Below are 26,975 nucleotides of genomic sequence, written 5' to 3' on the forward strand. Positions count from 1 at the left end.
GAAGTTCATCAGTAAGCAGCGTCAAGGAACACGCGGTTCTCTGATAATTTATCTTTCTTCTGCTTCTAATACAGCTTCCCTTTGCCAGAGCCCCAGACTAGATGTAAAAGAAAGCGTTTTTCCAACGCAGAGGAAGAAACAACGCTCATACCATAAAAGGAAGAGTATTTAATTAATTTCCCAACCTGTCTCTGATTCCCCTAGTCCTCAGAGAACATTCCACCGGGTTATGAAGTGGTATCTCTTCTGGAGGCCCTCAATGGGCCCCTTACCGCATCCCCGGCAGTCCCCCCACTCCACGTGCTTGGAGACAGACACCTCTCGGGAATGCTGCCTTCCTATGGCAGCGATGGCCACCTGCCTCCTGTCCGGACGCTCTCCCCCCTTGACCGCCTGTCCGACTGCAGCAGCCCAGGACTCAAGCTCAGAAACAGTCTCTCCAAGTGAGTAGCCAGCATGCAGTAGTGTTGGCCCTGGGGTCCTTGATGAGGTGCTTTCAATCCATCTTTCACCTCCTCGGTGCTGGCTCGAGTCCCAAGTCCCAGGGCAGTGTAGACCCTCTGGGCTGTTCCCAGAGCTGCTCACTGCACTGAAGACCTGGGCTAGCACCTGAGGGGTAGTTATCCCATCCCTTGGGAGAGGAAAATAAGATGGTACATGGGTACTTAGGAGGATCCAGACGGACGAACCTCTCATGGGTTCTGTTGTGGGAGGAGAGTATGGGGTATAGGGACGGTGACAGCGTTAGGGTCATTCAGGCCCCTGGGAGCATCACCTAGTCTGAGGACCAAAGGGACCTTGTGATCTGTGTTTCTTAGGCGTTTACATCCAACTGGAGGAAGTCATAATAAGCTTCCGCGGCAGAGGAAAGGAAGGTATTTTACACATGAAAATATTGAAACCCTAGACATGTCAGTGGTTTTCCCCCAGTTCAGACACAATTGTCTGAAAGAGCTAAAGGTAAAACTCCGATTTTCCGACGCCCAGAAGAGGTCTCAGACCCTCTGGTGCCCTTTCTCAGGTCCCCGCTCCTTCCTAAGATTTAGGTTCCCCTCAGGGCCCTCTTCTCCCTGTGACATCTGGTTAATGGGAGTGCAGGCGAGTTCTGTTCTTTAAGGGGCATTGGCTGCAGCTGCTTCTTCCTCTGGGCTTATGCAGGTCCATCTCCCAGAATTCTTCTGTGCTGCACGAAGAGGAAGATGAGCGTTCATGCAGCGAATCCGAGACGCCCCTGTCGCAGAGACCGTCAGCCCAGCATCTCAGAGAGGTGATGTGCAGTGTCCTTCCTTGTTTGGTTTTGGACTCCAGGTGCTCTGCTTCCTGCCTGCTGGCCTCTTCCGGCCTGTCTGCTCTCATTCATTCATCAAACGCCCTTTGAACACTCTCTGAGACAGCAGCAAAGGTGTCACCAGACTCAGTCTTTTATCAGTGTACGGGGCCTGTGTTACTGACCAGGCATATGATCCTTTATGCAGAGGACAGCAGCAGTGGGGACACACAAAAGTCCTGCCCTCCTGGCGCTTACAGGCTTCATGGTTGGGGTGGGGTGGACACAAAAGACAGTCGGTACAAAACGTATGTGTCAGGTGTTACCGGCGATCCGTGTGTCACGTAAGGGTCGGGAGGCTCGCTTTAAAAAGTGGTCCATGGGGCTTCCCTGGTGGCGCAGTGGTTGAGAGTCCACCTGCCGATGCAGGGGACGCAGGTTCGTGCCCCGGTCTGGGAGGATCCCACATGCCGCGGAGCGGCTGGGCCCGTGAGCCATGGCTGCTGGGCCTGCGCGTCCGGAGCCTGTGCTCCGCAATGGGAGAGGCCACAACAGTGAGAGGCCCGCGTACCAAAACAAAAAAAAAAGTGGTCCATGGACAAGGGGACTCCCCTGGCAGTCCAGTGGTTAGGACTCCGTGCTTCCACTGCAAGGGATGTGGGTTCGATCCCTGGTTGGGGAACTAAGATCCCACATGCCACGCAGTTGCAGGTAAAAAGAAAAGTGGTCCATGGGCAGAGGAGGTGAGATGAACTGGGAAGATGTCTGAGGAGGGCGGGTTCTGGACGCAGGTGCAGCCGGTGGAAAAGCCGGGCGGCTGAGTGGAAGATGGGATCCTCTACCCTGTGTGCCTCTACCCTGGCTTTATGTAACAGAGGTCAGCAGGCTGTCGAGCCCACCCCTGGTAAGGCGGTGGGCTAGGTGCAGCGGAGCATAGGGAGGTGAAAAGCGGTCCATGTCCTGAGGAGCTCATGGTCCAGTAGGAGACAGGACATGTACATGAATAACAACACCACACCTGGCACATAGGTGTTAGTAAGTGTTTGTTGAATGAGTGAATGAATTTTAACCAGAGAAAGGAAGTGCTCCCAAAACAGAGACACTGACGTGCTGTGGAGGATCGCGCTAAGTGGAGGGAGCCAGAAGCAGTGTGATGGCGGGGCAGCGTTTGAGCTGAATGTCAAAATTTCTTAGACACGAAGAGGTGAGAGAAACATTCCTGGCGGCAGGGACAGTACACGTGAAGCACGGAGCAGAAGTGGGGGCCCTGAGCAGGCCAGTGGTACAGTGGGAACGTGGCTTCACGAGGGCCCACCTGGCGGAGGTGTGCAGACTGGATTAGGCAGGAGACAGACCAAGCCAGGCAGGAGGGTTGCCTGAACCAAGTTTTTTTTTTTTTTTAATTTATTTATTTTTTTTGGCTGTGCTGGGTCTCCGTTGCTGCGCGCGGGCTTTCTCTAGTTGTGGCGAGCGAGGGCTACTCTTCATTGCGGTGCGTGGGCTTCTCATTGCAGCGGCTTCTCTTGTTGTGGAGCACGGGCTCTGGGCACGCAGGCTTCAGTAGTTGTGGCACGAGGGCTCAGTAGTTGTGGCTCACGGGCCTAGTTGCTCCGCGGCATGTGGGATCTTCCCAGACCAGGGCTCGAACCCGTATCCCCCGCATTGGTAGGCGGATTCTTAACCACTGCACCACCAGGGAAGCCCATAAACCAAGGTTTTAAGAAAAGAAGACCTGGAAGAGAGAACACAGGCTGTAGAGAGAGAATCCGTAGGCCTTTGCATCTGCCCTGGGGTGCACGGAGGTTGCGAGCCCAGGTGACTGATGGGGGTGCCGGGCGCGGGCTGGGGGGCAGGCGGTGTTTGTATTAGATCCATCGAGCTGGAACTAACCCTCCATCCCAGAGGAGAAGCCCAGCAGGTACCGGGGCCTCCGCCGGTTTTGTGTTCTCTCCCTTCAGAAGGAGAGCTGTTTGTAGTCCTGGGGAAACCTGGGGTGTTCCCGTGTCACAGCTGCTGGGTGACCTGTGTCACCTGAGCTGCGGTCTTTGTGTGGCTCCAGCAGCTGCTGGGCCTCGGGCAGGATGTGCTTGCCCCTCCCCCGCCCCCACCCCCCACCCCCCCCACCCCCCCACCCCCACCCCCCCCAGACAGCCACTCAGGGTCAGGGCTGCACAGAAGCGATGAGAGGAGGAACTGGCCCTCCCTCTGCATGTCGCCTCCTGCCGCCCCGCCCCGATCTCCCCTCTCCCAGGCCCCCCGCCCTGACCCCTCCCCTCTAACATGTTTGACTGGTGCTTACTCCTTTGCCCCCCAGGAATGTGGCATCACCCCAGAAAGTGAGAACCTGACCTTGTCATCGTCAGGAGCTATTGACCAGTCGTCCTGCACGGGGACACCTCTCTCCTCCACAATTTCCTCCCCAGAAGGTACGCGAGGGTGGGCGGGAGCAACTCCAGGTCCTTGCCCGTCAGCCGAGTCCGTAGTGCTTCTAATATTTCCTCCCGGATGGACTGGGGAGCAGCAAATTAATACCTAAGCAGCAGACAGAACAGGCCCCGGCTTGAGAGGAAGTGAGACTCACTCTCTTGCAATGAGAGGGTGGTCTAGCGGCTGAGCTGGGGGAGAAGCAGGTATCTTACTCCCAGTCCTGCTGTCGTAAGGTTTTCTTTAACATTATGACAGGGAAAAGCAAATCCCTCATCCCTGAGGTTGAGTTTGGAGCTCTAAAACGTAAAGGAGCCAAACCTTGGAAAACCTTCCATCTAAACCCTATTTGGTGAGGGCAAGGCCAGGCCGCTGGTGTCCTCACTGCCTGGGTGCAGCGAGAGAGCTCTGCCCCCAGTCCTCTCACAGCAGCCGGGCCTGACCTCCGTGTCCTTCCTCCAACTCCTGTCTCCAAAGACCCTGCCAGCAGCAGTCTGGCCCAGTCGGTCATGTCCATGGTGTCCTCCCAGATCAGCACCGACACCGTCTCCTCCATGTCCGGCTCCTACATCGCCCCCGGCACGGAAGAGGACGGGGAGGCTCTCCCCTGCCCCCGGGCCTCCAGCAGGACCCCCTCAGAGGAAGGAGAGGTAAGAGAGGAGCATGGGCTCGCCCTCGCCGCTCTGCTCTGCTCTGTACTCGAGTCCCAAGGAGCTCAGTCCAGGGCCTGCCAGGGAGGTCGGCAAAGCCCCGCAGTGCTCGGGAGGGGGGCCCCGGAAAACAGGGTACCGTGTCGTTGACTCAAAGGCTCCATCAGATGTGATCTTCCGTGTGGTACCCCTTCTGTCCTGAGGACTTGGTTGGGGTTTGCTGCCAGGCGAGCTGGGTAGGAGGGCCGGTGGCATCTGCACCTTGACTTCTGTCGCTCCTTTGCAGGTGACACCAGCGGCGTCTCCAGACTGCAACTTCGCAGGCCTCGCCGCCGCCGCCGAAGAGCAGGATGCAGAGGTGAGAGCAAGGTGGACGCTGGTGCCCCCACCCCGGTCAGAGGGACTGCCGGTGCCGGCAGAGGATGCAGATAGCATGGGGGCCGTTCTGGAAGAAGCCTTCCAAGGGGGCGCACTTGGATCTGTTAGAGGCAGGGTGCAGAGCAGAGGGACTGTCCGATTAGCAGAGGGCGCTGGTCTCAGCGTAGTAGGCGTGGGGTGAGTTCTAGAGGGAAGTCTTCCAGGCCAGACCCTTGAGAGGGTGTTTGTCCTCCAATTCACTTAGTAGTTACCTGGGACAGGCATCTCACGTCTTCCTGGCACTGGGGGACACAAAGACCGAGTGACATGGCTTTTGCCTGCCTACCCCCCACCAATCCACCCATCCCGGAGCTCCGTCTGATGGAGGAATCAGAGTTATAACTCAGCGTGAGAAGTGCTCTGACGGAGGTGTGGCCGAAGTATGTGGAACGCCCAGCTCACAGTGGGGACTCTACAACTTTCTCTTGAGCCAGATGTTCTCAAAGGAGCATCTGGATAGGGTTGGGGATCCTAAAGGATTTCTGGCAGTTTTATGATCTCACGGTTTGCTTTTTCATTTGACAACTTTTATTTCCACCTGAGAGAAACAGTGTGAGCTGAACTATGACCAAGGGTATTCCTGACAGTCCTAGGGTCCCTCCGTAACGTGCCTCAGACCTGGTCCCTACAGGCCGATCCTGCCTCGCCAAACAAAATCTGCCTCTGCTGGGCCTCCCAGCCGTCTCACACGGACAGGAAATGTATAGACACCGTGAGGGTGATGAGTTCTGTCTTCTGACGATCAATAGACTCATTTCACTGCTTTCTGGACTCATAGTGCCTTCCTTCTGTCCTAGGGAAATGACGTTCTAGAAGAAGAGGACGGATCACCCACACAAGAAGATGGTAAAAGACCTGGTCTTTTGCTCCCTTTTATTATGTTTCTTTCCCTGGTATTGTCTAAAGGGTACAGAAAGGGGCCCTGGTGTGACTTGGTGGCACTGCTCAAGGGTGTGGCTTTGGGGAGAGGTTGTCTTCTTGGTGGAATATCAAAGCGAGCAGGGTATCTGAGGACCTCAGCACCCTTCCCGGCTCTCTCTGGGCCTCTGAGCCAAGGCTACAGAAGATACATGGAGTTCTCCATTTACGTTGAGTAGGTCCTGAGGCTTCTTGGGCAACTCCCATCACCTTCCTTCCTGCTTCAGCTTCTCAGCTGAGTCTCACAGAACGGCTCTGGCAGCCCCAAAGTTCAGCTGCAGCAGGAGAACAGCTTCCTCCCCTTGGGGGAACCGACTGTTAGGCAGTAGGTTTTCCTGCCTTAGTGAAGAAAACGGCTGATGTTACAGTAGCAGAAGGATCACAGCCCTGGCGGCACTGCGAAGGTGAGGTGAAGAGACGTCAGCAGCTCAGCGTAGACTAGTGTTTGTAGGCTATTGGAACGATTCTCTTTACCATCTTCAGGCCTCAAGTATATATTTTTTTAAATTGGAATAGTTGGTTTACAATGTTGTGTTAGTTTCTGCTGTCCAGCAAAGTGAATCAATTATACATATACATATATCCACTCTTTTTTAGATTCTTTTCCCATACAGGCCATTACAGGGTATTGAGTGGAGTCCCCTGTGCTCTACAGTAGGTCCTTATTAGTTATCTGTTTTATATATAGTAGTGTGTATATGTCAATCCCAATCTCCCAGTTTATCCCTCCCCTCCCTTCTCCCCGCCATAACCATAAGTTTGGTTTCTACCTCTGTGACTCTATTTCTGTTTTGTAAATAAGGTCAATTATACCTTCAGTCGGAAGAATTTTGTTTCTAGTAAGCCGAGAAGCGAAGGAACGACCTACAGATAGAGCAAGGAAGCGGGGGGGCGGGCTGGGAATCCCACCTGGGAGTGCAGGAGCAGGCATCCCAGGAACCGGTGTCTCTTCCCTCTGCTCCTCTGAGGTGCCTCCGCAGAAGGGCAACCTCCAGAGCAGACCTGGATCCCAGCCGGGATGCAGATGGCATGCTAGTCGCTTCTGCTTTGGCCCTGGCAGTTGCTTGGGGGGCGGTGTGGTGTGCAGGGGGTGCGCATGCACACTTGACCACTCTCTCCTGGCCAAGTAGTGCCGGAGGAGGGGTGGTCGCCCAGGCTGTGCCTCTGCCGCACGCGTGCGCCAGCCAAGCCGGGGTTGGGCGCCGCCTCCCCTCGGTTGATGTCTTCAGGGCTCAAGGCTCCGAGTTCTCCATTGTGATTGTCGCCCCCCCATAGAATATTTGCTTCTAAAAGGCACAGGGCAGTACGTGGTTTCCACCTCACATTCCATATGTGGTTTCCGCCTGACATGCCATACGCAGATGTATGTTTCTTCCTCCCTTTCACCAAGGAAACAAAGCGGGGTGGGGGGCTTGAAAAAATAACATCTAAGACTGTCCGCTTCCCATCTTCCACGACTGTAGGTTTCTGGTCAGCCCTTTAAAACATACTCAGAAGAGCAAATTAAGTCTCAAAGAAAATAAATCATAATTTTGCGAACGAAGCGATTCTTTGATTTGAGGTGCAAAATATGGAACCCAAGAGCTTTAATTGCCGTTCTATGTATTAGTCATTTCGCAGAGTCTTGTGGTCATAAACACACCCCACGTCCACCAACAGACACAGGCCGGAGCCAGGGTCGCTTCCCCCGTGGCTCTCCTAGCTCTTCCAGCCTGGCTTAGCTCTGCTCTGGGCCCGGGTCTGCGTGGTCCGTATCCCACAGACCTCCCCGGGGTCTGATTTCCCAGGAACGAAGGCTGGAAAGGGGCCAGTTAAGGAAACAGAGCAGAACAGAGCGAGAACACAAACATACCCACACAGTTTCCTTTATTGTCCACTCTTTACCCACTTAATTATTGTCTTTTTTTTAACATATGATTTGATTTTTTTTGTCTCCATCCTTAAGATTTTTATTTTAAGGACAAAGCAAAGCAGAGAAAAACACAGCCAGGCCCTCTCTAACTGCCTTAACTCCGTTACAGGCCAGAGGACATTCGCATTTCTAGGTATGGAGTGTGACAATAACAATGACTTTGACATCGCCAGCGTGAAAGCACTGGACAATAAGCTGTGCTCTGAGGTCTGCTTACCCGGTGAGTGGCAGTCTGCTGAACATGAACTTGGTGGGAGACGCTCCCCTGCTCGCACCCCTGCTCTCACCCTGGGACACCCATCTCCTGCCCTACAGTTCCTGCAAGAAGGCATGGGCTTTGCTAAGATGCTGGGAGCCAGTTGCTGAAAGGAAGTGAGGCGGCCTCGGGGAGTCCTTGGGCAAAAAGCGACTCTGCTCTAAGCGAGACTATTTGGGCATGAAGAAAGGCGCAAAAATCCCTCCAAATCCTTCCGATTTGGCCTGACCGTGCCCCCTCCATCATGATCTTGCAGATGCCATGGCAGGGGGCCTGGTCTTGTTTCCATCAACAGGCAGTTTAAGGCAGACACAGCCTCTGTGAGAAGGTCTTGGAAAGAGAGCCTGAGCCCTTGAAAAGGGAACCTGTAGCTCCTCAGAGGAGAGTGTTTAGTTAGGATCAGAGAGGAATTTCAAAGCCAGCGTTTTGTAGACTAGCTCTGTGACCCAGTGAGCCCTGGGCTACCACCAGTTGCCTTGTGCTCCCTAGATTTGGATCCCAAAGGAACGATCAGGGGTCGAGGGTGACTTCTCCCTGGAGCCCTAACTCTGTAAATTCGATCAGGGCCGTCAACATGCCCCTTGTTCCTTCTCATGACACTAAACTGAATCTGGGATGCGTTCTCAGGAGGAGCCCACCTGTCAGTCACACTCTGGGCACTGACGTCCCTCTGCTCCGTGCTCACCACGGGCTCCACCAACCATGGCTCTAAAGCCACGTCTTGCCCAGTGGACTAGGTCGAAATTGCCCCTCCTGGGTTCACGGCAGAGACTGCCTTCATGTTGCGTGGTTTGTAATCTCTTAAACATGCCCTGGACATGTTTAAGCTTCAGGACAGCCACGTCTCGTCGTGGGTCCAGTGCTTTACTCTCTTGGCGACGTGGCTACAGGCGCTGGAGGGACACAAACTCCTGTGGTTGCCACTCTCCATCAGCTTGCAAAAGACCCAGGTCCTCACCCCTCTGGCCCCATGCAGGCTTGTGGCGGAGGAAGCCGTAATCCCTGGAAACACCTCCCACTGCCTTCCCGAGGGCTCTCCGGTCCCTTCCCACTTAGCGTTGACCCAGCCAGGCCTGGGCCAGAGCGGCTGAGGTCCAGGGTACACTTCATTTCCTGCCTTCCCACTCTTTACCTGGCTTCTGTCTGTCCATTTGTTTCTCATGTCTTTTTGCCAGATGTACGTCTGTCTGTCCAGTTTGTTTATTTTGAAACTCATTTATGTTATCCAGACTTGTGTGAAAGTTCACGTTCACCCACACCCAACCCCAAGCTTGCTGGGCGTGCGCACATCCGAGGGGCTCTCGCTGAGGCGTCCATTCCTAACTGGCAAGAGCCTGTATTTTAATATGCTGAAATTTTCCAGGAAAAAGAAATATTTGTGAGAATAGATGAATCCCTGTTCCACAAAAGCGGGGCTGCTTCTGTGGCAAAGGGTACAGGCAGGATTTGTTTTGGTCACTAGTTGGGGAAGATGACATCTCTGCCCTCACTCCGCCCTGTGTCTGTGGCAGCTGTGCTGGCCAGCCGCTCACTGGGCTTCAAGAGAGGAATCTAGGCTCCTGCCTCCCCCCAGCGGCTCCCCACCAACCCCCGTTTTTTGGCAGAGAGAGCTACTGGGATTGTTTCAGCCACCCATGCTGGTGGAAGCTGACCCCAGGCCTCTGCTTCCTCCTGTCCCTAACGCCCCAGGCCTCTGCTTCCTCCTGTCCCTAACTCCCCAGGCCTCTGCTTCCTCCTGTCCCTAACGCCCCAGGCCTCTGCTTCCTCCTGTCCCTAACTCCCCAGGCCTCTGCTTCCTCCTGTCCCTAACTCCCCAGGCCTCTGCTTCCTCCTGTCCCTAACTCCTTCCGGCCAAGCTGCTGGTAGATGTTTATTCCACTCTGGGATTGCGGCAGGGTAGTGAGACCTGGAAGGAAAACAGTGCCTGGGCTTCCTTACGGTGATCTCGGGAGCCAGCCATTCTCAGATTAAACTGGCTCCACCCTTCAGGCCAGACGTGAAACCCAATGACAGTGGCGGCTGCCGGAAGAGGGACTTGAGGGTCACACCGTAGCCTCACCCCGAGGTCTCAAGGACTCTTACGGAGAAGGAAAGTGCATCTGCTCTCTCGGTAAAATGTTTCTCGGGTTCTGCTGTTAGCATCACACTGGTAGCAAAGTGCTGGGGAACTCTCTGGAAGCATCTGTCGGGTTAATGACAGGAGTATCCACTTTGGTAGGTCCCGTGGAATCAACAGGCCTCACCATGCTCAGCTGTAAGTTCAAAGTTCCATCCTATGACTGAGGTGCCTCAGGCTGGCTTGGCCGTCAGGACAGCTTCTCAGGCACTTGGTCCCCCTCTCCACGCTGTTTCCCTCCCCACACGGATGCCACTCCCCTCACGGAGCGCCCACAAGGAGGGAACCCAGGGAGTATCCCATGGTCCACCCTCCCCAGGCCCACACGTGCTCTGCCAGGAGCCCCAGCTGGCGGCAATGATGGCTTAGGTCCCCATTCTCGCTGCTCTCATCACCCTTGTGGGAGTGACGCTGAGAGAGCACCTGTGTCATTCCAGCCCCTCTTCCCCTAAGAAGCCTCTGGGTCTTCTTTGGCCCCAAGACCAAGGTCGGGGGGCGATGGTATGTTCTGAGATTGTTCTGCAAGGTTCTCAAAGGGAGGAAATCTGAGTTGGCCGTTGTAGGTGGTGAGCCGATTAGAATTGCGCGGCTGTGCTAGGTAGATGGGGCTCCAGGGAATCTGATGGAGTATCACACAGGCGGCAGGATAGTGGTCAGGGGACCAGTGACAATTCTGTGAAAAGGCTCTGGGGAGCGTGATGCGAAAAAGCAAAGGTAATTTGGGTTTATTAGTGGAAATACAAATTTTGTGTGTGTGTGTGGTACACGGGCCTCTCACTGTTGTGGCCTCTCCCATTGCGGAGCACAGGCTCTGGACGCGTAGGCTCAGCGGTCATGGCTCACGGGCCCAGCCGCTCCGCAGCATGTGGGATCTTCCCGGACTGGGGCACGAACCCGCGTCCCCTGCATCGGCAGGCGGACTCTCAACCGCTGCGCCATCAGGGAAGCCCGATACAAATGTTTTTAAATGACGGCATTGGATGGGAGTGGGCATACCGATGAAATCTAAAAGTACTTATGGAGGGAATTCCCTGGCAGTCCAGTGGTTAGGACTCAGCACTTTCACTGCAGTGGCCTGGTTCAATCCCTGGTCGGAGAACTAAGATCCCCCAAGCCACTAAGCAGCCCAAAGCAAAACAAACAAAGAAAAGTACTTATGGAGACCTGAACTAACCCAAGAATAAGATGCCACTAGGAAGGGTTACGCTTCGCAGATACTAAGGAGAAATCTGAATTAACTTTCTCTTTTCCTGGAGAGAAACTCTACAAGATGGTGGAACTGTTACAGACCTTAAATTTAATTAGTGGCTGGGTAGAGGCAGGAAAGAGCTGTGCGGAATCCCCCTAGATGTGCTACCCAAATCTGCCTCTAGAGGTCTCTTCACGCCCCCATTTCTGAGCCTGAGGATAGAATTAAGTGGGAACCACCTTTCTCTACCTCCCGTGAAGGATTGTGAATCTCCAGGCCCCCTTTTCTGGCTGAGGGCTGGACGGAATGGTAGCAGCCGCTCAGGAAGTCCTCCTGCGCCTTCCAGGCTTACCTTCTGCATCCAGGATGCGCGGAGCGGCAGGGTTTTGCCGAGGGTCCGGCAGAAGCCTTTTTAGAGGAAAGAGCACCACCGACTGTACCAAGAAGCCGGGAGAACAGAGACTTCAGGTCTGAGTCTTGAGGCTGCTTCAGAAGGAGCCAGTTTTCAGCCCTGGCTCAGAATCTGGACCGGTGGTGTTTGTAGCAAGGACTCATGAATTAAGAGCCAGGCAATCTGGCAGCCAGTGGTGGTGGCGGCGAGGCTGTGGCAGTGTTTTGATTTGAGTGTGTGTGTGTGTGTGTGTGTGTGTGTGTGTGTGTGTGTGTCTTCTCTCCTGTTTACCATTTGCTTTTGGTCTTTCCTACCAAACAGCTGCAGTTCCTGAGTCCTGCCCCATAAACACTGAGGAATAAGTATGAGATCTACCAAATGAACGAACAACTTATTTCATCTGGGGGTTCCTAACTTAGAAGGGCAATCTTGCCTGCTCTTCATCCTGTCACCCTTAGAGGGGAAAAGCACTGTGGACCCATGTGCCGGACTCCGGTGCCCCCAGGGACTAGAGATCCCCACATTCCGTCTGGCTGCGAGAGATACCTAAAAATTTCCTGTCCCACTCACTCCCCTTCCCCTGGGGTCCACCTCCACAGACTATTATTAGAGCCTTAGGGCGGATTATCGCACCAGGACATTTATGGGAAATACACAGTTTATACCCACTTAATCCTAGTGTTTCTGCCATTAAAGGGTTTCGTGTCTTGGGCTGGCCTAACCTGAAGCTGACCCCAGACATTCGTGAGTGGCCTCCCTCAAACGTGACGCAGTGAGCCTCACGCCCACCCTCCAGGGTCGGCCAGCTCCGTCCACGAACTGAGCCCTCTGATGGGCCAGGCATGGCTCTCGGCTCTGCCCGGGAGGAGATCACAGTGTGATGGAGGGTTCAGCAGTTTCCACACGGCGTGAGAAATTGGGTGGTGGTTCAGGCCGGTGGGGGGGGGGAGCACTTCGGAGCACGCTGGACCCCATCTGGCTTGGGGGGGGGCCTTCTGGGGGCAGGTGCTGGGAGAGGCAGCTCAGCAGTCCTCGGCCAGAGGATGGAAGGCTTTCCCCAACCTCAGGGGGTTAGGGCTTCATTCTCTCCCTTCAGAAGGGGCATCTCGCTGCACTGGAGGGAATGAATCAGATGGAGCCAGTCTGTGGGCTGGGAGGACGACTGGGGGGAGATGAGTGTGGCCTGAACAAGGCCTGGGGGGCGGCTGGTTGTCGCGCACATTCTATGAGTCAGGCGCTCTGCTCACCGCTCTCCCATGTCGCCTCGCTTAGTCTCACAGCACCCCTGGGGGGATGGTAAGTACTCGTCTCCCATCTGATGGATGGGAAAACCAGGGCTCCAAGTACAATGACCTGCCCAGGGTCACACAGTCAGTACGTTACAAGCTGGGGCTGTACCCCGGTTTTCTGCCTACCGATTTAGACAGTACTAGAGCTTGAACAAGCAGGAGGTCATAATGGACTGGGTACAGAGCACAAAGGAGAGAGAAGCACCGAGCGTGGGTTTCCAGCATGGGCAGCGGGTGCTTCTTGTGCAGGAACTGCAGTACAAGGGGGGAAGGTGATGAGTTTTGTGGATGGTACCCGGGGGACCCCAAAGCTCTGGAGCTAATGTCTCCTGGGGTTGGTGACACCAGCTGATAGCAAATCCCGGTGGGCTGTTCGGGTGCAGAAAGAGAGGAACAGGCGCCACTCTGTTCTCCCCCATGCCATTTGGTCCCTGGCACCCTGCTGGGCAGCCCATCACTTCCTGCCCCACCCTGGCCCCCACAGCAAACACTAACTCTGAGCCCAAATTAACACACTCTTCTCCCTCCCCTTCGTCTCCTCCTGCTCTCGTGAAAGTCTCAGCCAGACTCAGTTTCTTTTCCTGTAACACTTAGGCAAACTTCAAGACCAAATAAAGACACAAAAGTGGATCCTAGGGCAAAGCTCACAAAACAAGGACCATCCTGCATGTCCCTCCATCAATGGGCCACAGTGGCCATGACTGTCCCTAGCCCAGTGGGCGCCAGTGCTCCCAAGTTTCACGTGCTGTGGTTTGCACCCTGTGGGAGTTCCAGGTAACGCGCATCCTGCCAGTTTTCGTGCCAAACTCCCGGAGTGTCCTGCCGGAGACACCATCTGGACCAAACCAAAGGTCCGGTAACCTTCCTTTCCTCTTCTCAGGTGCCTGGCAGGCTGATGACAACGTGGTCAGTCGTCGGAACACGCAGCGCCGACGCCTATCTTCTGCCAGCCTGGAGGACCCTGAGAACAGGCTCTGCGTGTGGGGTCCTTTGGCCATCTGAGAGCCCTAGCCCCTGAACCGGGGCTCTCCTCCCGCCCTCGCATCCCATCCTGGCCTCATGGCACCACTGACCTCCCGGGCCTCCTCAGCAAAACACATGGAGACTTTTTAGACCCACGTGAAAGCTGGATGCTGAGGGCACCTGCCCCTTCTCCCAGACTCATCTTCCACAACCGCGATCCTTCCTCTCTCAGAAGGGACCGGAAGCCTCTTTTCTCTTTGTGGGCTAAAGCCACTCAATGAACTGCAGCTCATGAGACCCTTTGCAGAGAGTCTCTGGAATGTTTCCACTGTATCTTGACCTTCAGGTGGAGCTGTGGTCCACAGACTGGTTATTTCTCGTGCATCTTTTTTTCTCCTTAGGAGGTAGACCAAGAAGACTCAAGAGTTTGGGTGACTTCATTATAAACACCCATCTGGCATTTTCTAGTCTCTGGGACATCATAACCAATCTGAAGCCTGCGGTTTGGGGTGGCGTTGGGGGATGACTCCTGTGAGAAGGGAAAGCCATATTGCACTGTAAGTGGGGTTTCCCTCAAAATGCGATAGGAGCTCCTTTCTCAAGGACAAGAAGCAGTGGCAACCACCAGAAGGTTGGTTGGGAAAACAGTTCTTGCTTCTGGTAGCAGAGGCTGTGCCTCGTGTGTCTGTCTGCTTAGGAAGGAGGCCTTGAATCTGAGAATCCCTCTGTTAAATGATTACCTACCGGGGAGTTATTTATGATCAAGTGCACTCAGGAAGGCCTGGGGCTCCACCCTAAGGTGACACTGCAAAGGTATTTTTGACACTCTCTATGTACCAGGCACTTGTTAGGGACTGTCGTATATTATCACGTTTCATCACTACCGCCCTGGCAGGTGGCATTCTTATCCCTGCCGCCCCCGTTTCCACCCCACTTTTCTTAAATAGTTGAAGAAATTGAGAGAGGGGTGGACCGGTGGTTCTCATCTGGTGCCCAGGAACCCCAAAGGAGGTTGGGGGAAGGGCTGAGCTGGGGTCAGTGGTGGTCTGGGAGGCTCCCCACCCCACCGGTTTTCCTCCCCTGTCCGCCAGATCAGCTGAGCCGATGGGGGGAGGGGGAGGTACTGCCTTCCATAGGCTCATTAGAGATGTAGAGATATTGTTCAAGCCACATGTCCACCCCACCTCAGTCCAGTGTAGGGCATATAAATAACGGCCTGAAACAGCAAGACCGTAAGCTGTTGGGTATTCGTCTCTCAACACTAGTGTTATCAATGGATTCCTCATAGCTCTCTGATAGATGCATTGTCTGCTGGCTTTTGGAAGAGGTGGTGGTTTCGTGGAGCATGAGATTGAGAAGCAAAGTGGGATCCAACAGTTTGTGAGGCTGAGATGTGACGGAGTCCTAGGCTATGCCCACCATGATGGCCTGAATTAGTAGTTGGAATTGTTGCCCTAGAAGAGCTTTTCAGGGTCCTTCCCAAGGCCTCAAAGAGAGCCCAGTGCCGGGGGGTCTTCTGCACCTCCTGTGTGGCTTCTCTGCCCTGCCAGGTGGGTGGTGACCCTCACTGCCTGGTGGTTGTGATTCACATCCTGCCCTGGGGGTGGGCAGAGGGAAGCCTGTGGTCCTGACAGACACTACATGAGCCAAGGCTGAATCTCAGCTTCCGCCTTGAGTTCCCGTGTCCACCCGCTCTGAAATCCTGCAGTGGACTCTGCTGTTTCAGGCCCCATTTAATGTCCTTTCTTTCCCCGAAACATTCTTACAGCCCCTTTCATATTGAAGATTCGAGCAATAACCCCACTTCCTGATTTCCTTGAAGTCTGAGCCCCAGAAACACTAGGGAAGGGGGCGCTCCCTTAGCCTGGGCTGGTGGCATACAGATCCACCTCCTCTCCCGGCAGGTAGTATTCACAGTGTGGTGTTACCTGAGATGAAGGAGATGCAGGTAAACAGACGCCACGGTGGCCAGGAACCCTAAGAGGAAGCCATTGTCTTCACCCTTTCTGGAGGGTCTGTCTTCTCCCAGGAAGAGGCTCAGAGAGATTCCTCAAGGCCTTGGTTCCATAACCAAGACATACCCGGGTGAGAAATGGCCTTTCACTCCTGTTTCTCAGACAGTCCCTGCTCTCCCCCATCCCCTCACCTCTTTGCCCTCATTTAGCTCTTTGGCGAACAGAAATATCCCATCCAAAAGGGCTGGGATCAGGGAACAGGGCTCAGAGCCTGGTCAGGGAACAGGGCAGCTACCCCAGTCATCGTCTGGAGATGGTCATGTTGTTAGCAGTTGACCCAGAGAGAATATGACGGGGCCTGGCTTCTCACACAAGGACACAGACTCACCGGAGGCCTGGGGCTCCTTCCTGCCACACTCAGGTCGGAGCTCACCTATGAGCTCACTTCCGAGTGGTGCGGTGATCCCAGCCTTCTCACAGAGCCCTTTTTCCTTCTCCTCCCCAGTCCCATCCCACCAGAGGTCATGCCCACGCTGGGGCATCTCCTGGGCACGGATCCACACACGTTAAGCCATCTCACCTGGGGAGAGTTTGTGTCCTGTTCACCTGACCTTGGCATGCTGGTTGCTCACTTTGCTTTAGGATCTGCACACCTAGTGTGTGTAAGTATGTGTGTACTGTTGTGCCATCTGTGTACCCCTCACTCCCTGGAGTACACTCGTGGGCACACTACAGTGGGGACGTCAAGGATGCAATATTTATGGATTGCTGCATGATTCTTAAAAATGAATAAAACTGTTCACAAGGGAAGGAGAGCTGTTAACTGCGCAGTTGGCTTATTTGTGAAAGTTTCTGTCCGACTTTCTCCAGCAGGCTTTTAATACTTTTACTCAAGACAAGCTGGACATGGAGGAGTGAGAGTGGGCAAGGGGTAGGGAAAGACATGTTTCTGGGTGGGAGTTGGTGTACCATCCCCCGGGCACAGCTCCTGCACAGAGGCCTGATAAGGAGCCCTCACCCCCACCCCCTTCAACCGGAGAACTTCCAACTGCAGCTCCTCAATAATTGAAGAGCAGGAAAGCTGGTGACTGGAGGGAGGCTGGGGGAAGGGAGGAGGAAGGACCACAGTCCACCGTTAGTCCGTCACTTGAAGGTTGGTGAAATTAGTGGGGCAAATGACCCCAGTAAGAGAATTTGGCAAGTCCACGGCTTTTCTGAGTTTCGCCCACCAGCTCTGCTTCCTCGGCTATCTGGAAAGGAGGGAGAGCACTTCCGAAGAAGCCTCTGGAATGTCAGCTTCTGGGAATCTTGCTGAGGCCGGGGCGGGGAGGGAGCGCTTACCGGGAAACACTGGATTACCCTAGCCACCTTGGGGTGTCCGCGACCGGGGCTGCGGTTTCTGCGGACCTGAGCGGCAGGTGGCATCGGAGAGTCAGACCTGCTTGCGGGCACCAAGACGACACTCGGTCGGGAGACAGGGACAGGCCGCAGAAACGTGAGATTGCCACTCGCAGCCCAGAGGAGAGGAAAGGAAACCCCCAAGCATGCACCCAGCCTTGGCCCCCGCGCCACAGGCTGCGTCCCAGGAGCCGTCGACACCTCTGAGCAGCCCAGATGGGAAGTGGGTGGGGCGGAGCACGGTTCCCGCGACCTCTGCGGGAGCCCCGAGCCGCGCGCCTCTCCGAGCTCTGCGCGGGGCCCTCGGGCGGGAATGCGCGGAGCCGGGACGCGGTGGCGGGTAGGGAGCTGGGTGGCGCGGGAGAGGGCGGCCAGGAGGGAGTTCGAAAAGAGTTACCGCCTGAGAGAGTGGTAAGAGCCCGCGGTCTCCTTGGAGACACCCTGACCAATGGCAGAAGCGGAAGCTGTTTATATGGGCGGGGCGTCGCCATGGCAGCAGGAGAAGCCTTCCGAGCGGCTACTTAATGCCGGTCCCCGGGCCGCTGGCGTTCAGACAGGCGCCGTCGGGCGTTGGGGGCGACGAGGATTACTGGCTGGGCCCTCGAGCTGGGGTCAGAGAGCCGCGGTGGGGGTGGGCGGTAGGAGGAATTTCTTCGAGAACCTTCCTTTGGCCCGGGCTGCGCTCTGAGCCAGGTAAGGGACGGGGAGGGCTGCAGGCCGTGGGAAGGGAGGGCGTCGGTACCAGCCCGCTCTCCCATCCGTCCCCGACGGAAGTGGTGGGCCCGGGGACTGACATCAGAGGAGTTTGGGGGACACTCACTTCCCGCCCCCTTATAACTCTCTGTTTTGTTTCCTTCCTTCCCCTTGATCCCCATCCTATTATCCCTTTTCAAAGAACAGACGACCTCCCCCGCCCCCCGCCCCGTCGTACTGCCCTCCTGGACTCTCTCGCCCCATTTCCATTTGTTGTGGAGGGAGAGAGGGGGGTTAATTTCCCGCTTTGAGGGAGAAGGGGGGGGGCCTCGCCTGCCCCTACACTATTCCCTCGTTTGGCTAATTAAGTCGCCTCTAAAAGATCAAAGAGGAAAAGAGCGAGGCGAACCCCCGTGTGGGTCGGACCCCCGGGCACAGCTTCTGTTTCCCAGACCTCGGCAGTAAAAGATCCTCCCCAGCTGCAGGAACGATTTTAGTAAGAGCCTCCCCCCCTCGCACACACTCTCCCCTCGGGAGTGGGGAAAGAGGGCTCAGTTCCCGCTACGGTCCCCGCAGGCACCACATTCAGCTCGGAGGAGGCTACCCCCGCATCGCGGGATGGAAGCACGCTTCCGGGAGCCTGTGTAACTGAAGCCGCGGGAGTCAGCGGGCTGGAGAGCTCGGCGGCCACCCTCGGCTCGGCTCGTGGATGTTGACCGCCCCCTCGGAGAGTCCCCGCAGATATGGCGGAGAGCTGGCTGCGCGTCTCGGGAGCAGGGGCATCGGAGGAGGCCGGGCCGGAAGGCGGCCTGGAGGAGTCCGACGCCCTGGATGACAGCCTGACCAGCCTGCAGTGGCTGCAGGAATTCTCTATTCTCAACGCCAAGGCCCCCGCCCTGCCTTCGGGGGGCACCGACCCCCACGGCTACCACCAGGTGCCAGGCTCGGCCGCGCCGGGGTCTCCCCTGGCGGCCGACCCCGCCTGCCTGGGGCAGCCGCACACGCCCGGCAAGCCCACGTCGTCGTGCACGTCGCGGAGCGCCCCCTCGGGGCTGCAGGCCCCGCCTCCCGACGACGTGGACTACGCCACCAACCCGAACGTGAAGCCGCCCTACTCGTATGCCACGCTCATCTGCATGGCCATGCAGGCCAGCAAGGCCACCAAGATCACCCTGTCGGCCATCTACAAGTGGATCACGGACAACTTCTGCTACTTCCGCCACGCTGACCCCACCTGGCAGGTAGGGGAGGCCCTCCCTCCCTGCCCATGCCCGCGCGGACTGGTCTCACGTCCCAGATCCGCAGGCCAAGTAGGCGCGGTACGGCCAGGGCCCCGAGAGAAGGAAGGCCGTCGAGGAAGGACCTCAAGGGAGCCCAGTGCTTGGACTGCTGCCCCTTTGACTTCAGAGAGGGAGGAGGGAGGATGTTCAGAGGGCTTTAGGGGTGCCGACATAGAGGTTCAAGTGGAAAGAACTTGTCACTCATCCAGCAGGCTCAGCCCAAAGACCAGGGCTGAACTATGCGTGGACACAGCCCCCCAGGGTAGGTTGATGGACTGAGGGACACATTTTTGTCTCAAGTCCTAGAATTCCTAGACACTACCCTACTCAAGGTCAGTTTGTCAGGGCCTGACTGGAAGCAGAGCATCGTTCCCGCCAGGCTCTGCATCCTGCCTGCTTTCAGTTGGCTGGAGGGGGTCTGGGAGGGGAGAGGGGCGTGCTGTGGGGTGTGAAGGCCAGCTGTGTCCCAGTGGAAGGGCTACGGGGCCTTCCTAAAGCTGCTGTGCCGGCCCCCCCCAACCCCTCCCTAGTTTCCTGCCTTCATGCCTCCCCCTCTTCTCATCAACCTCCCTGGGGGGACAATTACCTCAGCCAGGTGCTTTCCACAGGGGCTCCTGCCTCCCACACTGGCTTCATGTTCCAAGTCTCCGGAACCTGGCACAGAGCAGCCAGGGGGCCCAGGCCACCGTGTAAACATCCCAGTCTTGCCAGGGGGCACTACTCACCTGCCGGCCCCACTGACCAGGCCCCAGACCCCTGTGCCCCAGCGTGGTTTGGGCTGTGCACCCAGGCGTGAACAAGGCAGGATGGTGATTCAAGGCTGGGCACACACTGCCCTGAGCATCTTCGACCATCAGAATCGGGGCTACTTGGGGACAGAGACCCTGAGGATGTACAGATCCTTCCTGCGGCACAGGGTCACAGTTCCTGTGGTCACAGCTATTCCACGTTTGCTTGGGCCCTGACCCTGGGGCAGGTACCATTTGTAACCTTGGTGAGAAAGCAGAGACCCTCCACCACCCCCCACCCTACCCCAAGCCTGAGAGGCCCCAGGAATGAGCGCTATGCTCTTGGCTGGGTAATAATCAACTGAGGCCTCAGAGCCTGGGGTGGGAGGAGGGGGACATGGCGGGTGAGGGCCCAGGCCAGCAGCCGGCTCTACAAACAAGGAAAGTCATCAGATCCTCCCACACTTCATCCCCCCCCCCACCCACACACACCCTCACACCCACTCACTCATTTCACAAACAGAGAAGGCCAGCCAGGCCCAGGCAGAGTGAGATGGCCGTCCAGGCCCTGGGGGAGCCAAGGCCTTTGGCCAGAGGCCGCAAGCGGCGGGGTGAGGGAGGGAGGGCAGGACAGGGTGGCACTGAGAGCCACCCTGCGGCTCAGGGCTCGGATGACTGAGCAGGCAGATATCCTGGCAACAGGGAACAAAAGCCCCCGACAGCACTCCCAGCTCCTGGTGCCCCGTGGCTGGTGTCCCAGAGCCTCCCGGTCGGAGCAGCGCCTCTGTCTACCCTGCCCCCATCGGAGAGAAGGCGGTGGTGGGACTGGCAGTGGCGCTAGGAACCCCCCCATCATTGACCCCACCTACTCACCCAGCTGTCTTCCTTCTCTCCTATCTCCCTGTGTCCAGAACTCCATCCGCCACAACCTGTCCCTGAACAAGTGCTTCATCAAGGTGCCTCGGGAGAAGGACGAGCCAGGCAAGGGGGGCTTCTGGCGCATCGACCCCCAGTACGCCGAGCGGCTGCTGAGTGGGGCCTTCAAGAAGCGGCGGCTGCCCCCAGTCCAAATCCACCCAGCCTTTGCCCGCCAGGCCGCGCCCGAGCCCAGCGCCGCCCTGTGGGCCGGGCCACTGACCGTGAACACCGAGGCCCAGCAGCTGCTGCGCGAGTTCGAGGAGGCCACTGGGGAGGCGGGCTGGGGTGCGGGCGAGGGCAGGCTGGGGCATAAGCGTAAGCAGCCGCTGCCCAAGCGGGTGGCCAAGGTCCCGCGGCCCTCCAGCACCCTGCTGCTGACCCAGGAGGAGCAGGGCGAGCTGGAACCCCTCAAGGGCAACTTTGACTGGGAGGCCATCTTCGACGCCGGCACGCTGGGCGGGGAGCTGGGCACGCTGGAGGCCTTGGAGCTGAGCCCGCCGCTGAGCCCCGCCTTGCACGGGGACGTGGACCTCACCGTCCACGGCCACCACATCGACTGCCCTGTTACCTGGGGGCCTCCGGTGGAGCAGCCTACCAACAGCCTGGACTTCGACGAGACCTTCCTGGCCACATCCTTCCTGCAGCACCCCTGGGACGAGAGCGGCAGTAGCTGCCTGCCCCCCGAGCCCCTCTTTGAGGCCGGGGATGCCACCCTGGCCTCTGACCTGCATGACTGGGCCAGCATGGGCGCCTTCTTGTAAGAAGCCAGGCCCTGCCCCACCTCCAGACAGCGCCCAAGTCTGGGCCCAGACTGCCCCCCCCCCACCAGTGCAGGCCCATGGACACCCTACCGCCCAGGCAGGGGCTGGGCCCGGTCACCCCGTGAGGCCACACGGCCCCCAGCCCAGGCCATCCTCAGATTCTAGTCCAGCAGGCTGAGAATTGGGGCCCAGAACCAAAATTGCTGCCTCCGCTGCCCAGTCCCCCATACACACAGTGTTTCATTGATCCACTTCTTCCCTGCCCCAAGGACACGCTAAGGGCCCTGCGCTATGAGAGCTGCGGCTTGGAGGGGCCCTGGCCAAGCTGGAAGCATCAGTACAGGTCCCGCCCCAGAGCATCTTAGCTTCGAAGCTTCTCTCTCTCCCCCTCTCCTCCCCAGGTCTCTATCCAGAGAAAGTTCCCAGGTACAACAAATGCTGATTAGGTGACTGCAAATTAACGCCCTAGAGGCCTCTCCCGGCAGAGCTTCCCTGGGGCTGGGGCCCGCAGTCTGTGAGGCGCAGCTCCGGGGAGTGGGGAAGAGTGAGGAGACAGAAATGAGGCCGAGGTGCTGGGTGGAGCCAGGAGATTTTCTAAGGCCTCTGGGGTCTTCTGGCTTCATCCCTAGAGGTGGGGCAGAGGGTATATATCCCTAATCTTTGAGCCCAACGTGAGGCTGAGAGCAGCGGGGAGTTGGGGTTCTGGGGGTTAGGGGCTGGGTCAGCCAAGCTGCAGAGGGAAAGGGGACAGACAGACTAATGTAGTGAGTGTAGCTATAGCTGAGGCTTAACTGGGAGGGACGCAGTGCTTGCTAGAACTACTGGGACCAGGAAGCGGGGATGGCCCTGTGCCCTTGCTTGCACTCCTGTGGGGGAGTATCTCGCTCCACCCTAAGCCCCCTGGGCTGCATTCCACATCCACCCTCCTGCCCCATTGGGCAATTTAACCTTTTTCATGGAAAGTTATTTACAATAAAAAAATTTTTAAAAATAAAGTTTTAAAAAATCTCAAAATGAACCTGCTTGCAACTTTCTCTGGGGAAAAGCATGGGCCAGTTTTGGAGAGGCCAAGGCCCAAGGGGGAATGGCTGGGAGGAAGATGGGAGGCACCAAAGGCCTGCAGAGTGCCCCCTGGTGCACTCCCCATGATCTCTGGGTCCCCAGAGAGAAAGGGGCTGAGAGGCAGTCCTCGAGGGTCCCCTGCAGCCAGGGCCTCGGCACCTCTATCTGTGCAATGGGGAGACTGTACCCACAGCCCCCAGGAGCAGGCGGCAAAGGAGGCACAGCCCCCTCCCTGGCCCTGGGGACTCACAAAGGCCGAGCTTGCCCAGGGCTCGGCTCACGTCCCCCACCTCGCCCACCTCGAGGGCCTGCCCAGGCTCGCCTGCAGTCCTCGCCTGGGCCCGTGTCCAGCTCCTCCCTCCCTTGGTCCCTTCCTGAAGGGACAGGGTGTGAGGTCAGAGGGCCCCAGCCCCTGGGGCCCCACTTGCCACCCTGGGGTTCATTCACCCCGCCCAGCACCTTCCCTCCAATGCAGGTTGGGGCTGAGGGAGGCCATCAGGGAAGACAGAAGACGGGGTGCCTAGACCCTACAGCTCCAGCCTGTGAGGAACCAACGTACCAGAGTTCTGATGGGGAAACTGAGGCACAGCAAATATGTGACACTCAGCAGGCATCTTTCAACCCCCTCACCCCAGCTTTGCCTGGAACCCATCTCTCCCCCGAGCCCACACCTGGCCCTGCCAGCATGCCCTTGTGGTGCACAGCCTCTTCCCCCAGCATTCATGCGCGCACGCGCACACACACACACACACACACACACACACACACACACACACACAGGCACTGTCCTACACAATCCTGCCCAGCCTCCACGGGCCCCTTTCTCCTGAAGCCCCTTTCTTTCCTTGCACTGGAGACTGGCTCCAGGCCAACCTGGCATTCCCCCGCCAACTTGCTGCTTTCACTTGCTAATTATTCCAAATATTTCAGAAGGGTGCACACACTGCAGGGCCAGCCGGGTTGGGGCCTTACCGAGCTCAGGAGGCAGCCCATCCCCTTCCGACCGCTCGCTGAGGAGGCTGCCCCAGCCTCCCTCTGAGACTCCCTTCACCCCCTAAGCAACGGCTCCCTCCCTCTCCCCACCACCCACCGGCACTGGGGGAACATGGGGGCTCCAGCCTCTCCACTGGTCCCCAGGATCAGCCTTCAGCCCCCCGCCAAAAGGGGTCTACCCTGGATTGACAGGTGGGGCCTGTCACTGTCCCCCCTCCTCACCCTCTGCCTGGGCCCATGCTGGGGAGGAGGGGCAAGGTCAGGGACTGGCAGAACTGCCTGCCAGCTAAGGAAAGGCTGAAGAAGCTTCTGGCTGCCAGGAAGAAGCACCAGGAGCTCCTGAAAATCCCCATGCCTGGGACTAGCGTCTCTGGGGGTGGGACCCAGACGCTGGCACTTTTAAGGGTCCGTGGATGCTGCCAACGAGCAGCCAGAGCTAAGAGGGGGCTCCGAAGGGGCCGGAGCACAGGGCTTCACACACCCCTTCAGCAGGCAGCGTTTGGGGGCTTGGCGGTTGAGGGGGCGGGAAGCGTGAGTGGATCCTGTCCCTCCTACTCACCCCTGCCCTGGCCCTTGGCCGGGTGGCTTTTTTAAAAAGACGTTCAGTGACTCCGTATTTATTTATAGATTCAATGTAATCCCAGTCAGTATATATTTTGCACCATTAACAGTAAGTTGCAGACAGGATGCCCCATTAGCACTAGATAGTTTAGCGTGTATTTCCTTAGAACAAGGACACGCCTCCATAATCCTAGTACCACCAACCATCACAATCAGGAAATTAACATTGACCCGGCAATCCCATCTAACCGCAGACCCCGTTCACATCGTGCAGATCACCCCAGTAATGCTCCTCTCCATTCCAACACCCCAGTCCAGGACCCCGTGTTGCACTGAGCTGTCCTTTCTCTTTGGCGCTGTGTGGCTTTGAGCCCACGTCTCAGTTTCACATTTCCTTCGATCTCCGCTTCTGAGGTGAGAAGCCCTTCAGCCACTTCACCCTCAGGTGTGGTACAGTCCCTTCCCAGAGCAAGAAGCCACCTTTCTGTCTCTTAACTTTCCACCTCTTTCCTCCCCTCCCTCCCCCATGTATCCCCAGCCAGGAAAGGGATGCGGGGGAAAGGGCAGGAACTCAGACTTTGGGGACCCTCCCCGTCTGCCCAGAGTACATCCTGTTCCACGGGACAGGCCACCCCCAGCTCCGGTGACTGGGAGGCCCCGGGATGGGATTTCATGCTGGCCTGGAGCAAATGCACCAGGCCTCCTGAAGAGCTGAGCTGAGGGCAGGAAACACTCTTCTGCCCGCCTCTGCCCCCCGCAACATACTGGGGACCCAGACTTGCAGAAGGAGGCAGGTGAGCTGGAGGGCAGGAAAGAAGGTCTGTGAGGGCGGGTGGGAGGAGACGGTCAGGAGTCAGGCGAGCTTCCATCCCGGGCTGAGGCCCAAAGGTAAACAGGTGTATTTGGACTCCCGGCAGGGGTGAGTGGGCTGGCCCTGCGGGGCAGGCCTGGGCCTGTCAGGGGTGGGGCTGTGGAGAGGGGCTGCATTAACAATGGGGTGGGAGAGTGGCCCCAGGTCCCGCTGACATTCTTGTGTGATGAAGAGGAAAACACAGGTGACAAGGGAGGGGAGGCACTGGGACAAGGGAGGGCGCTTTTTGAGGCCACCCAGGCTGGGCCTGCGCTGGCCAGTGTGAGCCAGGGAGGTGCATGGAAGCCCTGGGGGGTCACCTTCCTCCTGGGGCACGTGTGTCCAGCCCACTCTGAGGCTCCCAGGTGGGACAGGTCAGAGGCTCCGTGACTGGAATGCTCGGGCCTGAGCTTTCTCTGTGAGTGCAGGAGCCGGAGGGAGCAGCTGAAGGGTCGGGTCCCCCAGAAGCCAACCAGGCTGAGTGGCAGGACAGGGGAGGCGGGGTACACATTAACCAAGGCGGGAGACGGGGCCGCAGGTCTCGCTGCTGCCCCCCGCTCCAGCTCCCAGCAGAGCCCTGTCACCCAGATGCTGATCTGGGGGCAGGACAGCAGCCTGGGTCCGAGCCCCAGACTCCTTTCTCCTTGAAGGAAGCAGCTCGCTGAGCTCCCAGGAAAGCAAGAGTTCCAGGAACTGGGGAGCACAGGCTGCTTGCACACATCCCACCCTACCCACGGCCCCCAAGACCCTTTGAAGCCACAGTGGATTGCCGGCAGCCCTCCCAGGGCTGCTATTCGCCCAGGGAATTAAGCTGAGGCTGAGGGGCTGCCAACTGTTCTCCCCCCTTCACCCAGCCACCCCGCTTCTGTCAGTGGCTCTGCCCCCTTGCCCAGACCGCCCTGCGCCCCGCCTCCTGCCTCAATCTGCATACCAAGCCCTATCCCCGGCCCCGGGTGCTTCCTGATGCCCCCAGGGGTGCAGAGCATTCAGCCAGGGGGGCCTCTGAGGAAACCCCATACTGCCCTGTTCTGGAAACAATTAAGAGGCCCCCCTTGCTGACTCTGTGGGCTTGGGTGAGGTAATAGAAGAGGGAGTAGGGCCCTGAGTACTGCCTGCAGCTTGAGTGGGACAAGTGGCTGGTGCGAGCCAGGGGAGGGGGGAGGGAGAGGGGATACGGGACACGAGGGAAGGGCTGGAGGGCAGTGGGAGAGGCCTGGCCTGTCTCACTCTCATCTGCTCCTCTGGTCCCCAACTCTCCTGGAGCCTAGGCCCTGGGAATAAGGATCACAGAGGCCCGAGATGCAGGGTTGGTGTGGTGAAACCAACGTTCAACCCCTTCACACACATATCTTTTATTACCCCACCCAAGTCCACAGGGTCAGCAAATGGCCTTTGACATGTTTGCACCCGACAACAAGGTCACCAGGTCGGAGCTGTGCCCAGCTCAGCTGTCCCTGCTGGGCCCGCCCCACCGTGCACCACGACAGGCCCTGGGGCCACTGAGCTCGACAGCTGTGGAGCCCAGCTACTCAGGGTCCAAGCTGGGACTGGGAGCTCTGCGACGGGCCCGAGAGCCCCTGCTGCCTGCTGTTTGGCTAAAGATGAAGCCCGGCCTGATGGAGATGGCCCGAGAGGCTGGGCCCAGAGCTGGCACTGTGCCACAAGGCCGGGCGGGCTTGGGCCCACAGTTCAAGGCCAGTTTTGGAGAGAAGGGTGGGGTGTCCAGGTGTGGCGGGCGGACCTCACAGGGGGCTGGGGCTCAACCCCCAGCCACATTCCCCGGCTCTATTTCATGTGTGGGTTCTATTGCGAGGGGGATTAAGGGTCTCCCAGGCAAAGAGGAAGAGAAACAGCAACTAGGCCCAACGACCTCCATGCAGGGAGAAGTGGGTCACGAAGAGAGGGCAATCCCCACCCTGGCCCCCCACCCAAACGCTCAGCTCAAAGGCCCTGCCACCCTTGGGCCCAGGAAGCTTTTATCTGA

At 57.6% G+C, this 26,975-nt stretch overlaps 2 protein-coding genes across 2 annotated transcripts in view; both read left to right on the plus strand.

The window, feature by feature from the left end:
* Nucleotides 1–16,552, plus strand: part of RNF157 (ring finger protein 157) — an 80,623-nt gene extending 64,071 nt beyond the window's left edge. Inside the window, exons 12-19 of the mRNA XM_079906229.1 lie at nt 205–443; nt 1,159–1,267; nt 3,582–3,693; nt 4,169–4,341; nt 4,628–4,699; nt 5,556–5,604; nt 7,698–7,808; nt 13,710–16,552. Of these exons, the coding sequence (XP_079762355.1) occupies nt 205–443; nt 1,159–1,267; nt 3,582–3,693; nt 4,169–4,341; nt 4,628–4,699; nt 5,556–5,604; nt 7,698–7,808; nt 13,710–13,831 (987 nt within the window). The 3' untranslated portion in view covers nt 13,832–16,552. The remainder of the gene's footprint in view (nt 1–204; nt 444–1,158; nt 1,268–3,581; nt 3,694–4,168; nt 4,342–4,627; nt 4,700–5,555; nt 5,605–7,697; nt 7,809–13,709) is intronic.
* Nucleotides 16,553–17,706: 1,154 nt separating this feature from the next.
* Nucleotides 17,707–21,525, plus strand: FOXJ1 (forkhead box J1; the record flags this gene model as incomplete). The annotated part of the gene is made up of 3 exons (XM_079904360.1): nt 17,707–17,838; nt 18,415–19,079; nt 20,758–21,525. Exons 2-3 carry the CDS (start codon nt 18,582–18,584, stop codon nt 21,523–21,525), a joined length of 1,266 nt encoding a protein of 421 aa, XP_079760486.1. The 5' UTR covers nt 17,707–17,838; nt 18,415–18,581.
* Nucleotides 21,526–26,975: the final 5,450 nt, after the last annotated feature.

This window comes from Stenella coeruleoalba, assembly GCF_951394435.1.
Source record: "Stenella coeruleoalba genome assembly, chromosome: 19".
Taxonomy (NCBI): Eukaryota; Metazoa; Chordata; class Mammalia; order Artiodactyla; family Delphinidae; genus Stenella; species Stenella coeruleoalba.